At 38.2% G+C, this 24,462-nt stretch overlaps 1 protein-coding gene across 3 annotated transcripts in view; it reads left to right on the top strand.

The window, feature by feature from the left end:
- LOC132819696 (exportin-5) overlaps window positions 1–24,462 on the top strand; it is a 104,400-nt gene that overhangs the window by 60,468 nt on the left and 19,470 nt on the right. For 2 of the 3 annotated variants that reach the window (XM_060831357.1, XM_060831356.1), the window contains exons 16-25: window positions 523–565; window positions 649–746; window positions 3,280–3,479; window positions 8,353–8,452; window positions 9,665–9,846; window positions 18,269–18,369; window positions 20,711–20,807; window positions 21,731–21,867; window positions 22,783–22,880; window positions 23,681–23,727. In XM_060831357.1, coding sequence (XP_060687340.1) covers window positions 523–565; window positions 649–746; window positions 3,280–3,479; window positions 8,353–8,452; window positions 9,665–9,846; window positions 18,269–18,369; window positions 20,711–20,807; window positions 21,731–21,867; window positions 22,783–22,880; window positions 23,681–23,727 — 1,103 coding nt within the window. The remainder of the gene's footprint in view (window positions 1–522; window positions 566–648; window positions 747–3,279; window positions 3,480–8,352; window positions 8,453–9,664; window positions 9,847–18,268; window positions 18,370–20,710; window positions 20,808–21,730; window positions 21,868–22,782; window positions 22,881–23,680; window positions 23,728–24,462) is intronic. The other variant, XM_060831358.1, reaches the window with a different exon arrangement.

Here is a 24,462-nt window from a genome sequence, read left to right as displayed (position 1 = left end):
CTGGGGTGCATTCTCAGTAATACTTCTACCGATCTAGTCCTATATTTGCCAACCAATCGGTGGTTTCTAAATGTACGATATAAAATGCTGTTTCCCTTACATTGGTATTCTTGCAGATATCCTGATGAGTGTAAGATGAAGAACTTCAAACAAGTGTTTTTTTCAGCAGTACTCTGGTTCTGCATTACCGAGTGTCTTTTGTTGATAGTTCTAAACTTTCAATTTACCAGTATATTATCAGTTAATACACTGGTGAAAAGAACCAAAGGAAAAGGAGGAAGAGAAGCTCAGTGGTCATTTAAGTCTGATTCACATTTCAGTATGATCATTGCCTGATCCTCCATCTCACTACTACTTTCTTACCCATATTTCCTATGTTTCATGTGACCCTAACCGAGCATTTTTCTATCTGAACCTTGAATATGGTCAGTGCACAACCCTCATGAGTAGACAATCAAAGGTTCACAATTCTGTCAATTTCAGCTAAATAGCTCTTGATTTGTTTCAATTTTTTTTCTTCAGCTCTTTGCATCTGCTACTTTCGAAGTGGTCGAGGAGAGCCAGGTAGGACAACTTTCTTTGCTAAAAGAAAAAAATTAGTAGTGAAATATTGATAGCAGGTCTATACTTAGAATGTGCCTCTATTGGGGTTACAGGCTCCAAGAACAAGAGCAGTGAAAAATGTTCGCAGGCACGCTTGTTCGTCAATTCTCAAGATGTGCAGAGATCACCCAGAACTGATCATGGTAAGTGCCGAAAGGTCTTACTGTTCTCTTGAAGAGGTGGAATTTGCTTTTTTTTGTTATATTTGGAAATATTTTCTTAAAACGGTATGTAGTCAATGTTATATTGCAATTGCAGTCCAAGTTGACCAGACTAAAACATTTAATACTTGGAGTAAGTGTTTTAGTTGGTTGCTTTCTTTTTCCTCTTTTTTCAAACCGTTTTACTCTTTTGGGGCATCTATCATGGCCCTGGGCTGCTTCCCATATTTTCTGCAAATGACTTTCCTTTGTGAACCTAAACTTTTGTGTGGCCGTGTGATTTTGTCTTTTTATAAGTTTATAAATTAATATTTATCTTCAGCTATCTATTCTGGATATAAGCTATTTTCTTGGTTCAGGAAATTTCTGAATTTTGCTGAATTTGTTAATATAATCTGGAATGGCAGTTGTGCCAGCAGTTCACTTTTGCACTTCAGCTGGGGACAATGTGGCTCAGTGGTTAGCGCTGCTTACCTCCATGTCAGGAGCCCAAGTTTGATTCCAGCCTCTGTGTACTGTCTGTGTGTGGTTTGCACATTTGCCCCACATCTGCATGGATTTCCTCCCTCAGTCCAAATATCTGCAGGTCAGATGCATTGACTTGCTACATTGCCCATCGTGTCTGGGGGAGTGCAGGATTACAGGGATTGGGTATGGTGATGGGGGGTGCTGCTGTTGGGATGCTCTTCAGAGAGTCAGTGTGGACTTGAAGGGCAGAATGGCTTCTTTGCACAGTGTAGGGATTCTACGAAATAGTTCAGATTGTTTTTAAAGCTGCCTGGTAGTCTTTGCTGAAAAGGATATTTGTGGATATCTGGCATGGACTAAGATTTGATTAGCAGACCGGAAACAAAGTAGAATTAAATAGGTCTTTTTCAGTGTGGAAAGTGGTGACAAGTACGGTACTTTAGGAATAAGACTATGGGTCACAGCTATTTGCAATATATATCAACAATTCAGATTTGGGAATCAAATACAATGTTATAAATTTGCTTACAACACAAAACTGGATGGCATGATGACTGGTGAAGACGGTGCAAAGAGTCTTCAATGTAGTTTAGACAAATTGAGTGCATGATCAAATGCACGGTGGATGTAGTACAATGTGGGTAAGTGTGACATTGTCCACTTCAGCAAGTATTACTTAAATATTAGGAAGTATTGATATATAAAGGAATGTCAGTGTTCTTCTACACTTGACATTGAAAGCAAGCGTACAAGTGCAGCTGTTATTAAGGCAAATGAAACATTGGCCTTCTTTTCAAGAGGCTTTGAGGGCAGGAGAAACTTTGAGCAGGTCTCTATGGCCTTGGTGAGAGCAGACCTGGAGTGTTGTGTACAGTTTTGGTCTCCTTACTCAAGGAAACATATGCTTGCTATAAAGTGAATGTAATGAAGGTTCACCAGTCGTCTTCCTGGGCTAATCGGTTTGGTATACAAGGAGAGTTTGAGTTGATTGGATCTGTATTCACTAACTTTAAAAGAATTGGAAGGTGATTCACTTGAAATATATAAACTCTTAATGGGATCGACTGGATGCAGAAATGATGCTTCTCTTACATGGGTGGATGTTCCCATACAAAGGTTCACTATATCAGGATATGGGATCGGCCATTTTGGACTGAGATGAGAAGAAATTTCTTTACTCTTAAGGTGGTGAACCAGTGGAATTCTCTACCACATGAGACCGTGGGGGCAAAATGACAATGCTTTTAAAAAAGTAATAGATTGCGAGTGGCTAAAGATGTACAGTGGTATGAGCAGAGAGTGGAGGTATAACATTGAGAGATGATAAACAATGAACATGTTGATTGCAAATATGCTCAATGGGCTGAATGGTCTACTCTCATTTTCTGTATTTCTGTGCTGTTTCTTTTTGGCAAAATCACCTGTGCTTCTAGTATATAATCTGTAAGTAGAGATTTTACTTTTGTTCTCGATGGAAATAAAATTCATTAGCTTAGTCTTCTGAGTTAGGAGCATACATGGATGGAACAAAGGAGCTTGTGTGACATCAGGGTTGCAATTCTGTGCAGATGGCTCATGGTGCCATAGTTGTATTGAGAATATGCAATTGGTTATAAACCACAAGGGTCAAAACGTATGGTGCTGAAAAAGCACAGCAGAAGAATTGACATTTCAGGCATAAGTCCTTCATCAGGAATATTCCTGATGAAGGGCTTATGCCCGAAACGTTGATTCTCCTGCTGCTCAGATGCTGCCTGACCTGTGCTTTTCCAGTGCCACCCTTTTCCAGCATCTGCACTCCTCATTTTTTCCTAGAAACGAAAAGGGGTTGGTAGGGAAGGTGAATTAGCTGTGTGTTCAAGTTCTCCTATCACATGTACTAATCAGCTTTGTCTTGATGAAGTACACTTAACAAATTTGGTCTCGCTTATCAGGAGGATGGCTGAAGTGATTGCTTAGTTGTGGTGCTGTTCTCATTTTCTTGACAGGATTTATCCTTCTAAAAGAGACCACAAATGTTTGATTTAAATGGTTGTTCTCTTTTTAGCCGGTGTTTGAAATGTTCTATGCCCATGTCAAGCGTCTGCAGCAAGACGAACGGCAGCTTACACAGTTGGAGAAGTGTGCTTTAATGGAATCCCTGGTTCTCCTGAGCAACCAGTTCAAGGATTATGAGCGACAGAAAGCCTTCCTAGAGGAACTCATGGCTCCTGTTACTAACCTTTGGTTGTCTGAGGAGATGCAAAGGTATGTTATCAACAGGTATATTTGGTGTGCAGAAGTGCATGTTTATAACTGCTGCATATTGAAGTGTATTAACATGCCTTTGTATAACTAATTACAAAAGTTATACCATTCTGAATTGAGATGTCAAGCAAACTAAAGCTGACTTGAAATGTCAACAAATGACTTTTAAGTAAAATCTACGTAAGTTTGGTGCTAAATGATTTGATTAAATTTTGAGACATGGCTGAATGGCCAACTCCGCACTAGTCTTTGAAAAATGTAAGAAGACTTATTATTGTGGATATATGGCTGAAAAACAGGCCATTTCACCCAACCAGTCCATGCTAGTCTCTACTCAAATCTTCTGTCTATTTTCAAATAAATCCTGTTTAGCTTCCCCATAAATACATCTGTTTACTTCCAGACAGCTACCACTTGTGATAAGAAGTCCTATATTCTCACCACACTGTGTGTAAAGAGCTTCTTTTTTCTGAATTGCTTACTGAACTTTTAATAATCTATGAAAGATCTCAAGTCATTATCTTATCCATTTGGAAACATTTGCCCTATCATCATTCCAACACGATTGGTTGACTTGTCTGAATAGGGATGTTGTATTTCAGTTTTTCTGTCAATTGGACTTCAGTGAACAAATTTTGGAAAGAAAAGGTTCGGCCAAACAGTGAATGTGACCTTCAGCGGAAAAGAAATTCCAAAGTAAAGGTCTAATTTAAATGAGAGGCTCATGAATAAAAATGATCATTTAAAGGTGCTGAGCAAAAAAACCCTGCAATTAAGAATCTACTGGAGACCGTGAAATTCTGGTCGATTGTTCATTACTTTTCGTCATTTATATCCACATGAGCCTCAATTATCCGAAGGACTCAGGCGGGGAATATTTTGGTCGGTTAATTGAATGCCGGATAATGAAATGCTGGATGACATAGTTTAGCCAAGCATCGGGACCTTGCGATCTTGCCTGGATGATCCTATATTTGGTTAATTGAATGCTGGACAATTGATTTCTCTAAATAATTTGCAGATGACACAAAATTGGAGGTGTAGTGGACAGTGAAGAAGTTTACTTCACAGTACAATTGGATCTTGATCAGATGGGCCAATGAGCTGAGGAGTGGCAGATGCAATTTAATTTGGATAAATGTAAGGTGCTACATTTTGGAAAAGCAAATCAGAGCAGGACTTATACACCTAAATGGTAAGGTCCTGGGAAGTATTGCTGAACAAAATGACCTTGGTTCATACTTCCTTGAAAGTGGAGTCGCAGGTAGATAGGATAGTGAAAAAGGCGTTTGGTATGCTGTATTGGTCAGAGAATTGAGTATGGGAGTTGGGAGGTCATGTTGCGTCTGTACAGGACATTGGTTGGGTCACTTTTAGAATATTGCATGCAATTTTGGCCTTCCTATTGGAAGAATGTTGTTAAACTTGAAAGAGTTCAGAAAAGATTTAAAAGGATGTTGCCAGGAATGGAGGATTTGAGCTATAGGGAGAGGCAGAATAGGCTGGGGCTGTTTTCCCTGGAGCATCAGAGACTGAGGGGTGCACTTCTAGAGGTTTATAAAATCGTAAGGGCCATGGCTGGGATAAATAAACAAGATCTTTTCCCTGGGGTGGGGGAGTCCAGAACTAGAAGACATAAATTAGGTGGGGTGAGAGGAGCCAGATATGAAAAGGACCTAAGGGGCAACTTTTTCAAGCAGAGGGTGGTGCGTGTATAGAATGAGCTGTCAGAGCAAGTGGTGGAGGCTGGTACAATTATAGCATTTAAAAGCTATCTGGATGGACATATGAATGGAAGGGTTTAGAGGACAATGCCAACTGCTGGCAAATGGGACTAGATTGGGTTAGGATATCTGGTCCGCATGGACGAGTTGGAGCGAAGGGCCTATTTCCATGCTGTACACCTCTATGACTCTGTTGGGGAAAAACCCATTTGATTCACTCATGGTGCTTCAGGGAAGGCAATCAGCCATCTTTACCTGGTTTGGCTGATGTGTGACTCCAGATACACAGCGATGTGGTCACTCGTAACAGTTAGCAGCAGGCAATAAATACTGGCCTAATTTGATATGTCCATATCCCATGAATGAATATTTTAAAATGCTGGATCTCGGCACAAGAAAATAATCTGTGGTGCTTTATCTTTCAAAGCTTTCTGCTGTCACAAGCATTGTCATTCTATCAACAGCAGACATTTCATAATGAAATCAATGTGGCCATGTTTATCTGCCAACTTAAATGAAGTTAAAATGGCATTTTTTTGAGCGCATGCTTTGAATTGCAGATTACTGTTCTGATGCCAAGTGACCAATTGGTGCCCTGTAATGCTAATTATTCAGAACAGGAAAATGTTGTGTTGTACTTAAATGCATTTGGTTTGGTGTTCCACTGCAGTTTTAAATAATTACTTCATTGTAGCAACACCTGCATGAGGAGGTGAGAGCCTTATCTTGCTGTGGATTCTGAGCTTTTGCTCCACACCTGCGATCATCTCCGAACCTTTTCTTCTGCATCCATAACACAAATTCTGCCAGAGCAGAATCTCTGCCAATATCCTAGGCATGTTGACCTTAGGCTGCATTAAAATACTCATGTTTTCACGGCTTGTTACTCTTTCAATTGGAGGCTATTTCAATGTGTATTTGCTAGTTAGTATATAAGGAGAAAACATGGGAGTGATGTGATCTCTGATTGGAGGAGCATCTCCTTTCAGCGTGTTCCCCTTTTATGCCTTGCATTTGAACCCTTGATAGATACATTGTGGCCCATTGGCTGTCTTTTGAATCAGTGCAAAGAGCTCCAGGTCATCTTTATCATTCAGAAAAAAAAACACCTTATCAATCATTTCCTGATACATATTCATGCATTTCACTCTTGTAAATCTTATTTATGTCCTCTCCAGTGGCTCTATGTACTCTTCGTAATATTGCAGCTTATTGCTAGACTTGAAATAGTGGTTTCCATTGAATCCCTACAATTTGGAAGCTGGCCATTTGGTTCATCAAGTCCACACTGGTCCTCTGAAGATCATGCCATTTAGACCCTTGCCCTATCCCTGTAACTCCACATTTCACATGGTTAATCTACTTAGCCTACACATCCCTGGACACTAGGGCAATTTAATATGGCCAGTCCACCAAGCCTGCACATCTTTCCTCCCTGTGGGAGGAAACCGGAGCACCTGGAGGAAACCCCCACAGAGGGAACAGTGCTAACCAATGTAGCCCTGTGGTCTAACAGGATTCATTACAAGTTTTGCATACTTTCCCTCCTTTTCACTTCTGTGATTCCACATGTAAAGTTTAGTGCTTAGTTTAATTTTTATATCGCCTTGCAAATCTATAATGCATACTTTGGTGATGTATCGATATGAGCTGAAAATGTGTTGCTGGAAAAGCGCAGCAGGTCAGGCAGCATCCAAGGAGAAGGAGAATTGACGTTTCGGGCATGAGCCCTTCTTCAGGAATGAGGATTTCCTCATTCCTGAAGAAGGGCTCATGCCCGAAACGTCGATTCTCCTTCTCCTTGGATGTGCCTGACCTCCTGCGCTTTTCCAGCAACACATTTCAGCTCTGATCTCCAGCATCTGCAGTCCTCACTTTCTCCCTGATGTATCGATATATCTGTCATCCAAGATTCCTTTGATCCTGTACTTTACCTAAACTTGCACTTTGCAACCAATAGTCTCCCTACCAGAATTTACTACCTCATTTCTGTGTTGAGTTTTATTTGCCATTCTTCAAGTTCATTAATGTTCTCTAGTAATTTCTGGCAATTGTTTTCAGCATTTGCAAATTTAGAAATTTTGTTTTTGACTCAAGTCCACGTTGTTCGTGCATATTATGAACTGTAGTGGTTCCAGCATTGATCCTTGTGGAACACGACTTCTCACCTTTTTTGCCACTCTTGAGTTAATAACCTTTTTACCCCTCTCTCCTTTCTGTTTGAAGCCAGCCAGCAATGTATTCAGCTGTCTTACCTGACTGATTCCTCATTCTCTGAATTTATTTATCACTGTCCTGTGAAACATTTTATCCGAGCCATCAAAAGGCCTTCAATCAATAATGTCAACCATGTTGCCAATGCCTATCCTCTGCTTTTTTAAAAAAAGCCATCTGGTTAGCAAAGCAAGGTTTTCCATTTTAAATCCTCGCTGACTAGTTCATTATATTTTTGCTTCTCTGTGTTCTTTCAATGGGGATTCAATTAATCTTTCTGAAGACTTAAGTGATACTAACTGGTCTGTAATAGTAAGGGAAATGATCAGCTCCCCCACCCATCTCCACCCTGCTTGCACAAATATATGAATTACACTATCTGTAACTAAATGATTTTTTTGCTGAATTTTTGCTTTTACAAACCTGTTGATCTTAGGAGCAAGCAAAGAGTTGTAAAGAAAATGAATTTTAATTGTTTTACTTCAATTTTCAATGAATGATAATGCATAAAGGGAAGGAAGTGTTAAGTTGGTCAAAATATCTGGAGTTTTGAATGAATGAAATAGACACTCAGGAAATTAGATTTGATTTTCTTAAAGCTAGAAAATAGTGATTCTCCTGATAGTTGCTGGCACCTCCTTTTTACCTTGCATCTGTCTAGAACTACAAAAGATGTGAAATGTACTGCTTGCATGGAACAGTAGGGCCTAAGTCTTGAATAGATCTGAGTCATACAGAAAGTATTGCTGAGGGAGACATATTGGTACTGGAGATAATTTTGAGTCTTATTAGTGGTATTTCGATTGAAAGCATACAACTTTGCACTTACGTAGTATTGGCATTTTAAGAGTATGGGTCATTTGATGAACAGTATAAATTTTGAAGCTGGCCATTTCCTTTCGTGCAGTGTACTTAATGTTTATTTTGTTTTTCAGAGTGCTTTCAGATCCAGCCATGTTTCTTTCATACATTGGTGCAGATGTCACTCCAGATGATCCTATTAGAGAAGACCCAGCAGGCATCAACAGATCTCGGGTGTGTATATTTGTATGGCTAAACTATGCCTAAGGAACCACACATCTCCCTGGCGGTGTACTATTCTAGGAGAATGTCTAATTTACTGCTATCATGCTGATGCTTTTTAAATTCAGTCATACTGGAAAATTGTTTGTTTTATGATACCACTAACACCTGTCCTGCTACGTTTTATGAATGTTCAGATAATTTATCAAAAATGATCTTGTATCCAATCTTAATTTTAGAATCTGTGTAATACAGGAATCCTCTTAAGGGATGATCATGGAACATATCAAGGCCTGCTGTTCACGATCTATGATGAAGACTTCTTCCAGTAGTTCTGAACAAAATATTACAATATTGAAGTACCGTGAAGTGTTTGTTTTAAAAACGAAGGTCGGGGAGAGATTAAAGAAACTGTGTGAAATATATTTTTGAATTACAAGAAAGCTTATGTCAAACTGATCACAGTATGGTAAAGTTGGACAAGGAATTGGGGTTGTACAATGCAGTTGCTTAATCTTGAAATACTGGTGGCAATGAAGAACATTGTTTTGTAATTGGAAATAAGCTTCATTTGTCAGAGTGGCATTCTGTTATGGTGGATGGAATCTGTTACGTTGGATTGTTGTGGAATAATTGGTATCGTTTTGGTATTTCAAAAATGAGGACCTTGAAGCATGATTTATGTTGTGGCGCTTATTTCAGATTTCAATGGCAGGAGATACTGCAGGTGTGCCTTCTGGGAGGGGAATGTTGATAAGAAAAAGATCTCTGTTTACAAAACATACTTGCATAGCTTAAGATTAATACTGGGTCAAAACATACAGGCCATGTACAGTAGCAAATAGGAAATGTTTCATTTTATTCTTGTCGTCTTATAGTGCCAATTCTATTTGTAGTAAAAGCAGTAGATTTGGACTGCATCTGGACTTGATAATATTTGATTCTGAAATCAAAAGATACTTGTGTATGTTTGGCACGGAGTACTGAAAACCTGCATAACACCTGTGTAATATCACGTTTTGAAATTCTTAGCACTTTCATGCACATTGCCAGCCTTTCCCGCCCCCACAAAAAAGTCCTGAACAAATCCCACTGTTCCTAACTGCTGCAGTCAGGAATCTGTTGCCACAGTTGCCTGGAGGTAGTGATCCCCAGGTACTACTGGTAAAGATCAGTGACATTTTGCGAGAGCTTTCATCTCTGCTTTTTACCTTATTTTGACAGATCAGCTTGTGTGTTTACACCATACTTGGAGTTGTGAAGCGGGCTCGCTGGCCTACTGACCTGGAGGAGGCAAAGGCCGGAGGGTTCGTGGTTGGATTCACACCCAGCGGGTCTCCGATCTACCGCAACGCCTGCACTGAGCATGTCATCAAACTTCTTGACAACCTGCTCGCCCTGATAAGGTGAATCAAGTTGGACAAGAGTAGCAGCACGTAAACCAAAGCCATTATACCAACACTGGATCTAGGCCAGGAAAACATGGTCTTGAGCCAGTGAAAAGTAAATGTCAAGACAAGTACACTATCAGCAAGTCTGTATAGTGCTCTTTAAAAAGTCTTTCATTTTGAGCTTGGATATTGTTGCTTTCAGCCTTTGTAGTGCATCAAGGTTGAGGAAAATGAGTAATAATTTAGACGGTGTGATTTATTTTGCATTGCCTAAATCACCATATAGCTCATAAACTTAGAAAGTGTTCCTCTTCAAGTTATTCATCTTGCCTAACTTTGAATTTTTCTGCAAAGCCTTTTTTAAAACATGTTTGAAGACGATTCAGGTAGGTTGCAAGGTGAGTAGAAATGCTTATGTTCATGTGAAATGGAGCCCGCAATAATTAGTGCATTCCAAATTTTTGAGGAATAATTGTTCTGTGCATTTCTACTTGATTTTAAAAATTGGCCATTTTTGACCACAGAACTTATCTCCTGCAATTTACCCAAGTGATGTAGTCACTTCCACTGATGGAATTTGGAAACAAAAACCATTTAAAATCACTTTCAGTTGATGCATTTTGCACGATGCATTGAGCATCTTCACTGGCCTCATTTAAATGTTTTCATTGAGCAGATAACCTTGGTAACATATTTTGAATATTCCGACTGCTCGAATTTAGGTTTAGACTTCTCTTTTTCCAGAACGTGTCACATTCTTTACTCTTTGAAAATAAATTCTGATTATCCATTTTAAGTCCATAAAACCTGCTCCATTTTTAATAGAATATAGCTAAATCTTCAATTCAATTTTGTTTAGTTCAATTCTGATAAATGCATTTAACTTTCATCTTTTTCCACAGATGTCCAATTTAGCGTACTGTATTTACTAAATGACTGGAAATGCAAGACTCCCCTGGCTTTATGTTTAAAACTTGAAGAAAATGCTTATTAAATCGACAACCTCGGCTGGCTTTTAATAAGTTTTGTAGATTGCAGACACTAGCTTTTCATGTAAATTTAGCAACATTTCATCCACACACGTTATGATTTGAAGTCTTCAACTCTGCATATATGGGACAGCAGCAACCCAGAAATGATGGGGAGTGAGGTCCTGCTGTTTCCATTATGCGTATCCCTACATTCACCAGGACCAGCCATTGGATAGCTGGACTGTCTTTCTGGGTCGGGTGTTTAGCATTTTAAATATTCAAATTGAGCTCCTAAGGAGTATGTAGATCCTGAATGTCATTTTGGCTATCCAGCCAAAGATGAGTGCAGCAGGTAAGTTTTTAAATCGTTTCTGTGAAAACTGGGAGTAGCAGAAGTGTTTCTCAGCCTCCTAAATAAAATTAGACTTGGGCTGTTGTTGTACAAAAGCCTAGTCGTCTTCATGGGACTCTGCTTCCTGTCCAGACTGTCTGGACAGGAAGTTGGCCACCAAAAATCAAATTGTAAATTTTTCAACTTTAATAAAGCTGATTACTGTTTTGCAGAGATCGATTGCCTCCTGCCACTAGATGTCACCAGTTACTAATGTCTACAGTATGTTGGAGATTATCAAGTCTTTCTTATACAAAAATCCATTTGGAATCTTGATTTTAAGTAATGGAAACATTTTTATTTCCAGTGTAAAATTTGAAATGGCTCTTCAATTATTCATGTACTTTTTGCATTGCACTGTCAACATTGTTCCTTAAGTATATATCCAATTCCCTTTTGAAAGTAAGCATTGAATTTGCTGCCACTGCTTTTTCGGGCAATGCGCTTTGGTTCTTCATCATCATACTACATTTACAAAAAAATTCTTATTCCCTAATTTTTTTTTGCCAATTATCTTAAGGTACAGACTTTCACTTAATGATTCTTTTACCAGTTTAATAGATTCTGATTTCCTGCACAAAAATCTCTTCATAGCTTTGAACACCTTCATTAAATGTCACTGCTCCAAAGAGAACAAACTCCACTTCCTTTCTCTCCTAAATACATCACTGCTCAGTTTGCATCTGTGTGTTACAGGCAGAGAGAGAACCCCTGGGTTGTTTCTTGTGCATCACTTCACACCCCTGCATTGAATTTCCCTTGTTGTTTTCACTAGTTTATCTTACTATACTCTGTTAATATCTTTTGTGCTGTTTACTACATTTCTAAATTTTGAACTTGTGCATTCTCGTCCTAAGTTTAGATCAGTAATATATATCAAATATAGCAGTGTTTTACTGTACTTGCCTCCAATTAAACAAAAGCCATTGATCACTACATTCACCTTTCTGTCTTTTATCTATTTACTCTCCATTCTGTTATTGCCCCTGCAATCCAATGGTCTGCAGTTTTCCTAAGTAGATTACTTGATGACTGGTTTATCATGTGATTGGAAATCTAGACATGCATTAAGTTCAGTACTTTCCTGTGCTGTTAATTCATTGAACATAATCAGATTTGCCAGGCACAATTTGTTTCCTCTGTTTCAGGTGTAATTTGTTAACTTAGATTTTTCCACGTGAATTTTTTTTTATCTCTCGGAATATGGTCTTTAGAAGTTTTCTTGCACTGAAATTAGACTAATTGATCTTGTGATGAAAGCCAGGCAGTTGAAAAAAAGAGCTTTGTTTTATTTTCATGTCACTTTTTATTTTGGACTAATTTGTTGATTCCTTGATTTAGTCTTCAGAGCCTGTATGCACAGACACAGAAAAGAAATGTTTGTGATCCTGTTTCACCATAATTTGAGGCAGAATGGTGGCTAACCTTTAATGTTTCCTCATCTAGCACTGGCACAAGTGCCTCTCTTGAGAAACATATGTTAGCAGTTATGAGGCAACCATTACTATTTTGTGACCTACCCAAGGATTACTGAAGCAAATTGCAGCTGATCTTGCATGCCAAAACAGCCAAAATATGGCTGGTCTGCTTGTTTATTGTCAGAACAGTGTTTTCTTCCACCTCAAAATACAAGTTGAAGTCTGAAGCATTTCCAAATCATCTATTATTTGAATTAAATGATATCAGCTGCATATTGGATTAAATATGAGATGGGGGAATTTGAATGCAGAAATGTTAAAGCTAACAGACATATATTTTATGGTTTAATATCTGGAGAAATTGTAATTTTGAATATAACATAAATCTGAGAAGGAATGCCAGATGGCTTGAAGGTCAAAGGTCTTCAGCAAAATGGAAAATGTTGAACAGCCAGCGCCTTTCTGTGTTTTTATATTTGCAGAATTGGTCCCTCCTTTCGCGGCTTCCTCGTTGTCTACATTGTTTTCCAATGTTGCCTTAGTCCCAGCATTTTCTCCATTATCCATACTGAATGATCTTTACCACACTGTAGCTAAGCAGTGCCATATTGATTTGTAAATTATTCATGTCTGATCAGACAGTTTACCTCAGCAGAGGTTGTGGTGGAAATTTAGCTTTGCTGTATGGAAATTGTGTGTAATTTATAAAACATATTTCTCTGCTGGAGATTCCAAACAAGTGTTTTTAATAGAATACACTGTGTTATGGAAATTAGTAAATATTAAAAGCAAGAATTTAATCCATTAAAGTGATTTGCTAAATTACCTTTTTGGAACAACTATTTCCCCTAAGTCTGTCCTTGGTAAATTAGGTTTGGGCATTTTGAACTATGTACTTCTGTTGTTTGTAACTTGACTTGCTTGTAACAGCTGATAGCTAATTTGTTGATATTATGAAGGAATCTGATGGGCTGAAATTATAGGCATGCCCCCACTTTTGTGGGGAATGAAAACTAGGAACAACACAAGATTCTCAATACTGAGATACAAGCTATTAGACTAGACAGGGTTGAGGTTCATAAGGAGATGTTAGTAGTTCTGGAAAGTGTGAAAGTAGATAAGACCCCTGGGCCAGATAGAATTTATGCTAGGATTCTCTGGGAAGCTAGGGAGGAGATAGCAGAGTCTTTGGCTTTGATCTTTGTTATCAATGTCTACAGGAATAGTGCCAGAAGACTGGAGGATAGCAAATGTTATCCCCTTGTTAAAGAAGGGGAGTAGAGACAACCCTGGTAATTATAGACCAATCAGCTTGCCTTCAGTTGTGGGTAAAATGTTGGAAAGGATTATAAGAGAGAGAATTTATAACCATCTAGAAAGGGAAAATTTGATTAGGGATAGTCAACATCTGCCCTTTGAGAAGGTGACCAAATAGATGGATGAGGGTAAAGGAGTTGATGTGGTGTATATGGATTTCTGTAAAGCAGTTGATAAGATTCCCCATGATTGGCTATTGCAGAAAATATGGTGGCATGGGATAGAGGGTGATTCAGTGGTTTGGATCAGAAATTGGCCTGCTGAGAGAAGACAGGGTGGTGTTTGATGGGAAATGTTCATCCTGAAGTTCAGTTCCTAATGGTATACCGTAAGCATCTATTCTGGGGCCACCACTGTTTGTCATTTTTATAATTGACCTGGATGAGGGCGTATAAGGATTGGTTAGTAAACTTGGAGATGACACTAAAGTCAATGGATATGTGGATAGTGTGGAAGGAAGTTGCAGGTACCCTTGGGACATAGATAAGCTGCAGAGCTGGGCTGAGAGGTGGCAAATGGAGTTAATGTGGAAAAGTGTGAGGTGATTCACTTTGGAAGGAGTAACAAGTACAGAGTACTGGGCAAATGGTAACATTCTTGGTCGTGTGGATGAGCAGAGAGATCAGTGTCCATGTGCTATATCCCTGAAAATTGCCACCCTGGTTGATAGGGTTGTTAAGAAGGTGTACAGTGTGTTAGCTTTTATGGGTAGAGGAATTGAGTTTCGGAGACATGAGGCTATGTTGCAGCTGTAAAAATTCTGGTGTGGCCGCACTTGGAGTATTGCGTATAGTTCTGGTCGCCGCATTATAAGAAGGAAGTGGAAGCATTGGAAAGGGTAGAGACGAGGTTTATCAGGATGTTGCTTGGTATGAAGGGAAGGTCTTGTGAGGAAAGGCTGAGGGACTTGAGACTGTTTTCGTTTGAGAGAAGAAGGTTAAGAGGTGACTTAATAGAGACAAGATGATTAGAGGATTAGATAGGGTGACAGTGAGAGCCTTTTTCCTTGGAAGTTGATGTCTAGCTCAAGGGAACATTAGATTTAAACTGAGGGGTGATAGCTATAGGACAGGTGTCAGAGGTAGATTCTTTACTTGGAGTAATCAGGGCATGGATTGCCCTGCCTGCAGCACAAGTAGACTTTCTCCAACTTGGTCATTGGATAGGCATATGGATGATAATGGAGTAGTGTAGGTTAGTAGAGCTTTCAGATTGGTTTCATAGGTTGGTGCAACATCGAGGGCCAAAGAGCCTGTACTATGCTGTATTGATGTATTCTATTCTATAACACTAAATATACCAAGGCAATTTTGAAAAAACCTATTTATCCAAAGTATGGTAAGAATCTAAAAGTCGATATACAAGGTGTAGTTGAGATGAATTGCATAGCTGTTTTTTAAAAGGATGCTAGAAAACACAGAAGGGAGAAAGTAATACGATATTTGTTGTAATGTTATATGAAAAGGATTGGAACAAAGATCTGGTAGATAAATGACAACACAGATCAGTTGGGTCAAATGGTTTGTGCCTTTGCTGAAGGTTCGAAACAAATGTTTTTAATAGAATACTCAATTATGGAATTTAGTAGATATCAAAAGCAAAAATCCAATCCATTAAAGTGATTTTGTTAAATTACTTTTTTAGAACAATGATCTCCCTCGAGTCTGTCCTTGGTAAATTAGGTTCGGCGAATTTAACTTAGCCGAGTTAAGATATTTTTCCAGAAAAGTAACAACTATAAGTAAATCACTCATGTGCATTTTCTTGTACAATTCGTTTGTTTCTTTCTGTATTTTACTATTTTTTGGATGAGATGTTAAATTTCAGCCCTATTTCCTCAAGTGAGAATAAACGATCGCATGGCATTATTTAAAGAAGAATAGTAGGCCCTGTCACCTTAAAAATGATCACATGGCAGTTTATTGCTCTGTGCAAATTGGATGTCATGTTTTCTACAATACAGTAATGACCACACTTCAAAACTACTTCATTGTCTGTAAAGTGCTTTGGTATTCCAGAGGTTATGTACAGCTCTGTAAGTGCAAATTATCTTCCTCCTTCATGTTCATGTATTTAAATATTAGTTTGGCTTTTCATGGCAAAACTCATGGTGTATGATATGTGAATTCTCCCAATTTTTAGTTTTCAGAAGCATGACTTTCATTATTTCAACTTGGGTGTTTTGAATTTGAGAATGTCGTGTGACACTCAGTAGTTCTTTTATTGGCATATTTTAGAATTGGAAAAATAGGTGTGTGTGGAATATCATATACTCAGGGTCATTGTGAAATGCCTGATGTAGTTGTTTGTTTAATTTTTCTGGTATTTTTGGGAAGTCTATTGGCTGCATGCTGAAAATGAATTTGCATAACCATTCTGAAATTGATATGATTTGACATGTTTCTTGAAAATTCTGATTTTGGGTTTTATGGTTAATGTTTAAATGCTAGGAAGTAAATTGAAAGCAAAGAAAGATTTGGTATATTTTTAAGTGTTTCCTTGGGTTGATAGTTTAGCTCACGTCTGAATGGCAGAGGTGGTGTAATACTCTTTGTGCAAGTTAAAATGGCAAATTGTTTTGGTGAGATAGTATTTTATCCATGTATGAGAGACTGTTCGATTGCTGGAAGTGTATCCCAAGTTTGTACTTGCCTTTAAACACTTAAAACTATATTGAAGCACCCTTTGTGTAATTAACATACAACATGAAGTAAGTTAAAATACCTGGAATGTATTGTAATGTACAAATTTGATTTTGAATATGCAGGTAAGTGATGTGGTCCCAGAAGGCTAATAATTTTTGTGGATGATTATTTTGCATCCGACCATCCTTCCTTTTTCTCACATTTTTTTCCCTTTTTTTAATATTCCTTTCATTTGTCAATTCTTATGTATATGTTTAAAACTAATTGCTGTTGTGCTTCTAGAATGTTGTCCAGGAATATGATTACTGTTTTTACTAGTTAGAAAATATTTAAATGAAAGAGAACAAAGAATTATTGAGAGAATTTTCAATGGATAACGTGGAAGTGGAAAAGTTAAATATTTCTTCATCCAAGACCCCTCAACAGGATGCTTAATACTGATCTATTCAAAAAAAATTATCTAAAGTGAACACAGGCCTTGACCTCTCCAGAAATGTTGTCTGTGATTGATGCTTTGTGTACTAAATCACTGAAGCACCCAAGCATGGAAGAATCCAAACAAATTTCTGTTGATGGCAAAGGATGAGTCAGTCTTCAGTAAATTTGGAAACGTTAAAATGGGCAAAAACTATGGGACTGACTATCAAATCAGACAATCATCAATGAGGATGACATTTCTTACGACTGTTCCCTTTTGCCATGCTAATCTTGGGTGACTTATGGCAGTGACTTGACTTTTTCCACCATTCAGTACATCCTCATTCTTGGGATCCTAGTTCAAGGCTCTGAAATCCATAAATTAGAATGTGGGAATAACATAAATAAATGCATGTTCTTTCAGCAAAATTGTGGTGCTTTACCTGATATTCTAGGACATTATAAGAGGACAGTAGCTTCATTTGTTGGGAATATACTTGAGTAACAATCTCCATATGCTGGCAGTAAAAAAATAAATAAATTTGAACACATTCAATTTTGTGACATGGTTTCTTCAACGCAATTGAAGAAACTGTTTAAACTGTTTTTTTTAAAAAAAAATTGGTTTTAGGATTTTGCTTTGTAGGAGAAAGTATTCTTGCAAGTGCACTGTATACAAAAGTGCAATTTGGGTGGAAAAAGTCAGGGCTCGTATTGACTAATTTGTACATGTTCAATGTATTTTATTTTGATTTTCGTAATTTTGTTTTATTTCTTTGCCTTAATTGCAACATTAGTGTCAAATATTTGACACGATCTGTGATTAATCGGATTAATATAATTCCTGATAATAGATAGTGCCATGCAATTAGTGTCTTCAGCAGCCTTGAATTCTGGACCTTTATGTAACTAGTCTTCCGTTAGATTTGCAGACTTATTCCAAAAAAAATGTTTTAATTGGAGGCCTTGAAGGGCTTCTCCCACTTATTATCAATGAATTAGTTTCCCACCCTTTGTCTTCAACAGATGCTTGATGTAGAGGAAAAACTCTGACATCAAAGCGATAAGAGTTCTGGAGATTAATTACTTCAGCGTTCTTCCCTTAAAATTCTACGTACATGTACTTTTTTTAGGTTTTTGATTTTTTTTTTCTTTCGCTGTCTTTATTCCCAGTATTGGAACCACACGTCCCTTTTTGATGGTGTGTAACCCTCAAGGGATTAGGAAAATTAAAGTAAGCTGTAACTTATTAGTACTGTAATGTTTTCTTTTTTATAGGACACATAATAACCTTTGGCTGCCAGAGATGTTGGCCCAGCTCAGCCCACACTTTACAAAAGCCCATGACATGCTGGAGGTGGAAAAGAATGCGATTCTTGGTAAAAAAAAGTTGTTCCGTATTCTTTCAATCTGGAGTGAGCACTAGCCTGTATTTGCCAATTTTATAATATGCTTATTTTACAAGCTTTGGCTATTGTCTGTTTTGCTCCTATTAGTGCTTCCACTAATTGTTTGTTCTGGTGTAAAATTAGTTTAAGCATCCACCACTTAGTCCTTGTAGGTCTCCCCATTTAAACTGAAGCAATTCAGCTTTATTTGACACTTTTATAAATTTTTTTCTTGGTATCAGTTGCTAATTTGCACATCAAGTAGCCTCAAGACTTGTGTTGTCTAAATACTCCTTTTTGTTATTTCATGTTTTAGTAAAAGCAAAACTGAAATCTATCTTAATAACTTTTAAGCAACATGTCTGTTAGTACTTACAACTTGAAATCTCCAGACTGAGTGGTTTTGGCCAACAATTATTATTATATTAATGTAAAACAAGTTTTTTAAAATTCATTCGTGAATTATGGGCCATCATTTATTGCCCATCCCTAAATGCCCAGAGGGCGTTAAGAGTCTAACATATTGCTGTGGATCTGGAGTCACTTGTAGACTAGAGCAGGTAAGGATGGCTGATAATCTGACATTGGTAAGCCAGATGGCTTGTTATGATGATCAACAATGGCTACATTATCATGATTAGACTTTGTTAATTCCATATTTTTTAATTGAATTCAAATTCCATCCTCTGCCATGGTAGGATTTAAACTCATGTCCTCAGAACATAAGCTTGGGGTTTTGCATTATTAGTGTAGTGACATTGCCATTATGCTACCGCTGTCTTCTCCTTTTTTTTTAAATAGCAACTATGTTTATTTTTCACATAAATTACTTGTGGGACTAGCTTGAGTGTGTGGTGCTGGAAAAGCACAGCAGGTCAGGTAGCATCCGAGGAGCAGGAGAATCGACATTTCAGGCTGAAGCCCTTTGTCAGGAATGAGGCTTGTGGACCAGGGGAGCTGAGAGACAAATGGGAGGGGGTTGACGCTGGAGGTGAAGGTAGCTGGGAGTGCAAGGGGAGGGGGGCGGGGAGGAGGAAGGTGATAGGACAGAGAGGAGGATGGAGTGAAGAGATGGGAAAAATTTTGGAAAGGTCAAGAGGGCAGTGTCGTGTTGGAGGCTTGGGACTGGGTTTAGGTCGGGGGGGGGGAGAAATGGGGAAACTGGTGAAATCCACATTATTCCCGTGTGGTTGCAGGGTCCTGAGGCAGAAGATGAGACATTCTTCCTCCAGGTGTCGGGTGGTTAGAGTTGAACTGTTTAGAGGGGTGGTGGAATTGGTTGGTGCGGGAGTCCCAGAGATGTTCTCTGAAACAATCCGCAAGTTGGCGTCCTGTCTCCCTGTGGTGCCCTGGCGCCCACACTTTCTTTTCTCTGCCCACCTCCCCACTTCCATCCAAGGCCCCAAAGGACCCTTCTACATCTGACAGAAATTTACCTGTACCTCTACATTGGGGAGATAGGACGCCAACTTGCGGATTGTTTCAGAGAAAATCTCTGCGACACTTGCACCAACCAACCCCACTGCCCTGTGGCTGAACACTTCAACTCCCCCTCCCACTCCACCAAAGATATGTGCAGGTCCTGGGCCCTCTCCATTGCCAAACCCTAACCACCCGACACCTGGAGGAAGAACACCTCATTTTTTGCCATGGAACCCTGCAACCACATGGCGTTAATGTGGATTTCACTAGTTTCCCCCTTTCCCCTCCCCGCATCTTATCCCAGTCCCATGCCTCCAATTCGGCACCACCCTCTTGACCTTTCCACCATCTTTCCTATCTATCCACTTCACCCTCTTCTCTGACCTATCACCTTCTCCCCCACTTTCATTGAGCTATTGCATTCTTAGCTACCTTCTCCTCCTCCTCCTCCATCACTCCCCCATTTATCTCTCAATTCCCCTGGCCCATAAGCCTTGTTTCTGACGAAGGGCTTATACCTAAAACGTTGATTCTCCTGCTCCTCGGATGCTGCCTGACCTGCTGTGCTTTTCTGACTCCTGACTCTGATCTCCAGCATCTGTAATACTCACTTTCTCTTTGTGGGAATAGTTCCCTTCTTCCAGACCCCTAACACCATCTCAAAATCATTGATTAATATTTATGAAGAATATAAAACTGTAAAGAATAAAGTTTGATTTACTGCTATTCTCTTCATTGTATTGCCAGTTATTATTCTGGGTTGATTTTACTAGTTTAAAGTTTTAACGAAAACTGAAGAAACTCATCATCTTTGTGCCAGGTTTTGTATAATTTGTAATTTTGATAAGCTTTTTAGAGCAGTTTGTAACTTTTATGCCACAAAACTGGTTTCTTGTTGCCTTCTATACAGGTATTCCACAGCCTTTGCTTGATCATGCTGATGCTCCAGTCTACAAATCTGTGTTGGAACGAATGCAAGGGTTCTTCTGTACTTTGTACGACAATTGGTAGGAGGTTGTTTTGTCATACTTCAGTATATATTTAATGAGCAACATAGAATCAAAGAAACCCCACAATGTGGAAGCAGACCATTCAATCCATTGAGTCACCCAAACCCACCCACACTCACTCTGCATTGCCCAAGGGTAATCCACCTGGCCTATATCTCCCTGGACATTGGGCAATTTAGCACAGCTAATCCACCCAATTTGCACATCTTAGTACTGTGGGAGGAAAGCCACGCAGACAGGGAGAATGTGCAAACTTCACACAGATCTACATATGAAAACATGTTCTGAAAGCTAAAGTGGTGGACTATGCATGTGATTGAGCATGAGACACTAATAAATGATGATTCTTTTCTGATGTGACAACATCATGTCAAATCATAAACCTGTATTTCTGTTTGTGCTTTTATATACACAAATGCTGCAGTTAAAATTCTGTTCACTCTGCAATGCAAGCTTTTGTCGTGAATGTTAATTTTCCTATCAATACTTTTTTGGTGTTCTACCAATAATTAATTTCTCGATACTTTCCTTTGTGATGGTGGTTTGTGTCGGGATATACTTTGGCCTATGTCAAAGTCCTTGAGTGCCTTGCTGCAAGTATACAAGTGGCAATTGAGTGTTGCTAGCTTATTCAACAGTAGAGGGCAACATAGGTCAAGGTATAGTAATTTTGCTAGACTTATTTTCTTCCTTCATATTTTACATCAGCAAACTGTAACACCTCTGTTGCAAACTTGACATGAGTTTCAATCATGGCCTTTTCCATCTTTGTAGCTCAATGCTGTATCATTTGTGTACACAAGCTTAAACTATTTGCAAATATATTTCTTTTCTGTAAGTATTTGATGTTTTATATGGTGCTTTAAATTGCATTTTTGATTTTGAAACATTATACTGCTTTAACTTTATCTTTTGAACAGTTTTCACATCCTTGGGAATGCTGGACCAAGTATGCTTCAAGATTTTTTTGACATAACCAATTTTGCAGAATCCGTAATAAACTCCGCTTTTGTGAATCTGGAGAATATTCCTGACTACAGGCTCCGTCCAGTGCTACATATCCTTTTGATTTGTGATAGAATTCTAAAGTCATAAAGTATTCTGGATTAGTGGTGCTGGAAAAGCACAGCAGTTCGGGCAGCATCCGAGGAGCAGTAAAATCGACGTTTCGGGCAAAAGCCCTTCATCAGGAATACAGGCAGAGAGCCTGAAGGGTGGAGAGGTACCCTTCAGGCACTCTGCCTGTATTCATGATGAAGGGCTTTTGCCTGAAACATTGATTTTACTGCTCCTCGAATACTGCCTGAACTGCTGTGCTTTCCAGCACCACTAATCCAGAATCTGGTTTCCAGCACCTGCAGTCATTGTTTTTACAAAGTCATCAAGTAGTAGAGTGTTTTTAAACTTGAAATGCACTTTGAGTGAATTCAAATCTGTGATTGGCCCAACTTTTACATTTGGATTGTGCCTTGAATATAAAATGTTCAAAATTAATCTGAGGGAAGACAGGAGAAAATAATGGGGTTTTTCTTTGATAAATACTTGAACAAATTAACCAATGTAAAATGAAAAATATGGAGTTGGAAATATAGAAAAAATTACCTTTAGCTTCAATAAGTATAAATGTAACACCTTTTGCTTTAACATTTTGCCTCATCATAAAAAGTTAGTGAAAATCTCTGCTATATTTACTTACCATCCTGATTGGTTAGGCATGTTGTGATATTGACGGAGGACCACAAGTTTGCTGTATAACTGAGAATGAGAAATCATTTGTGGTACAGCACTGAGTTCTGATGCAAATTTTGAAGCTACATTTTCCCAACAAGATCTTTTGTATACTGTTATCATGGATACATGCTTGGTAACTTGGAAGGAAGAACACTGAGTAATGTCTGGTCTTTATTGATTTGCCTTTCTAATGTGTATTGCTGTGAAGAAAATAGAAGACATTTACTTAACTTGTATGTACGCGTATTTGTGAAACCATTAGTCCAGTCCTGCCCACCTGAACATTATGAATCTGTGCTGTGCCCAATTCTCGGACCTTTGTTCTCCTACTTGCTGCAGGTATGTCTTTAAAAAATTCTGATGGGTTTTTGTTTTTATGAAGAAATTTCTTAAAAGTCCCCCAATTTTCAGAGGTTATTTGTTGATTGATTGTATTCTCAGTATTGCAGATATTTTAAATATTTTGTGGATTTTTATTCTGATAGTAAATCGAGAACAGCAATGTAAAGTATGAAAATAGATTTTAAGCAGTTTTCTATAATTTTCGTTTAAATGAAAGCAAGGATATAGTATTTTGGAATACTCTGGCAAGAGCATCAATCAAGTGAACTAAGAAGTTTCAAAATTCACCCCAAAAAGCTGTCAAGACTTGAGCAATTTAAATTCAATATAGAATGATGGAAAGAGAATTCTGTGTAGTACTAGTACTAAGTCAGTTAAGCATCTGAACTGTAAACTGCCTTTTCTCTCAGAATCTGTTTGAAGTACTCTAATATAACATACTCTGTTGTTTCAGGTTACAGTATTTAATATTGTTTGCATTTAGTAAACTGTAGAAAAATGCTGTAAAGCTGAGAGGAGCTATTCCGTTTATGTATTTCTCATAAATGGAAGCTTTACTTTCAGACAGCTAGTCGAATAGTCCAGATATGCCTGAAACAAACGTAATTTGGATTAATGAAAACTTTGAAATCTTTACATACATTTTCAAATGTTGAGTGTTTAAAACACCCCAGATACATTGAGCATTTTTATAGCATTTTGAAACTAGTTTATTAATAAATAGTATGCTTAGAATTCAAGTTCTAGAACTTTTCCATCTGTCAGTATAACATGTAACATTATTGTTTGCCTGACAGAGACTAAGTGCCAAGTGGGTTGTCATCAATCAGAGGGGCCTGTTAGAGTAAGTTCAAACATCATGGTCATAAATTTAGATTTTAAGACTGCTTATTGTCTTAAGTATTGCTTAAATGTGAAACAAATGTTTTTATCTGAATGGAATAATTTTGATCTTTGAGTAGAATTGATACTTGGCTTTGCAAATGCAGAGTTTCAAATGTTGTAACCAACGATAATTTAATTTCTCTTAACAAAATTACATGTATAACAATTTTGTTTTCTGTTTTTGGGATTATGACACTTAAAGACGCCAAATCCTGCTTACAAACTTCCTTGTTTAGCTGCTAAAGTAATCGATGATACTCTACCTTTCATCCTTAGATTTCTGCATTTTATTGTGTGCAACTTTCCTTAGTGGTAGCACATCTAAGAATCAGAAAGGTTTGGGCTTCAAAACATTCATTAGGTTTAGATGAGTAATCTAGGTTGATTCTTCAATGTAGCATTGAGGAAATGCTTCATTGTCCTTTGTGATGTCTTTTAGATAGAATTTCATACTCAACGACTTAATTTTTTCTTTATTCATTCATGGGATATGGGCACTTCAGGCCATGCCAGCATTTATTGCCCATTCCTAATTGCCTGAAGGGCAGTGAAGAGTAAACTACATTGCTGTGGGTCTAAAGTCACATGTCGGCCAGACTAGGTAAACTGAGTTAGGATGGCAGATTTCCTTCCCTGAAGAACATTAGTAAACCAGATGGATTTTCATCTGACAATCGATAGTGCTTTCATGATT

The sequence above is a fragment of the Hemiscyllium ocellatum genome, chromosome 10 (genome assembly GCF_020745735.1).
Source record: "Hemiscyllium ocellatum isolate sHemOce1 chromosome 10, sHemOce1.pat.X.cur, whole genome shotgun sequence".
Lineage (NCBI taxonomy): Eukaryota > Metazoa > Chordata > Chondrichthyes > Orectolobiformes > Hemiscylliidae > Hemiscyllium > Hemiscyllium ocellatum.
This window is presented reverse-complemented; position numbering and strand designations above follow the sequence as displayed.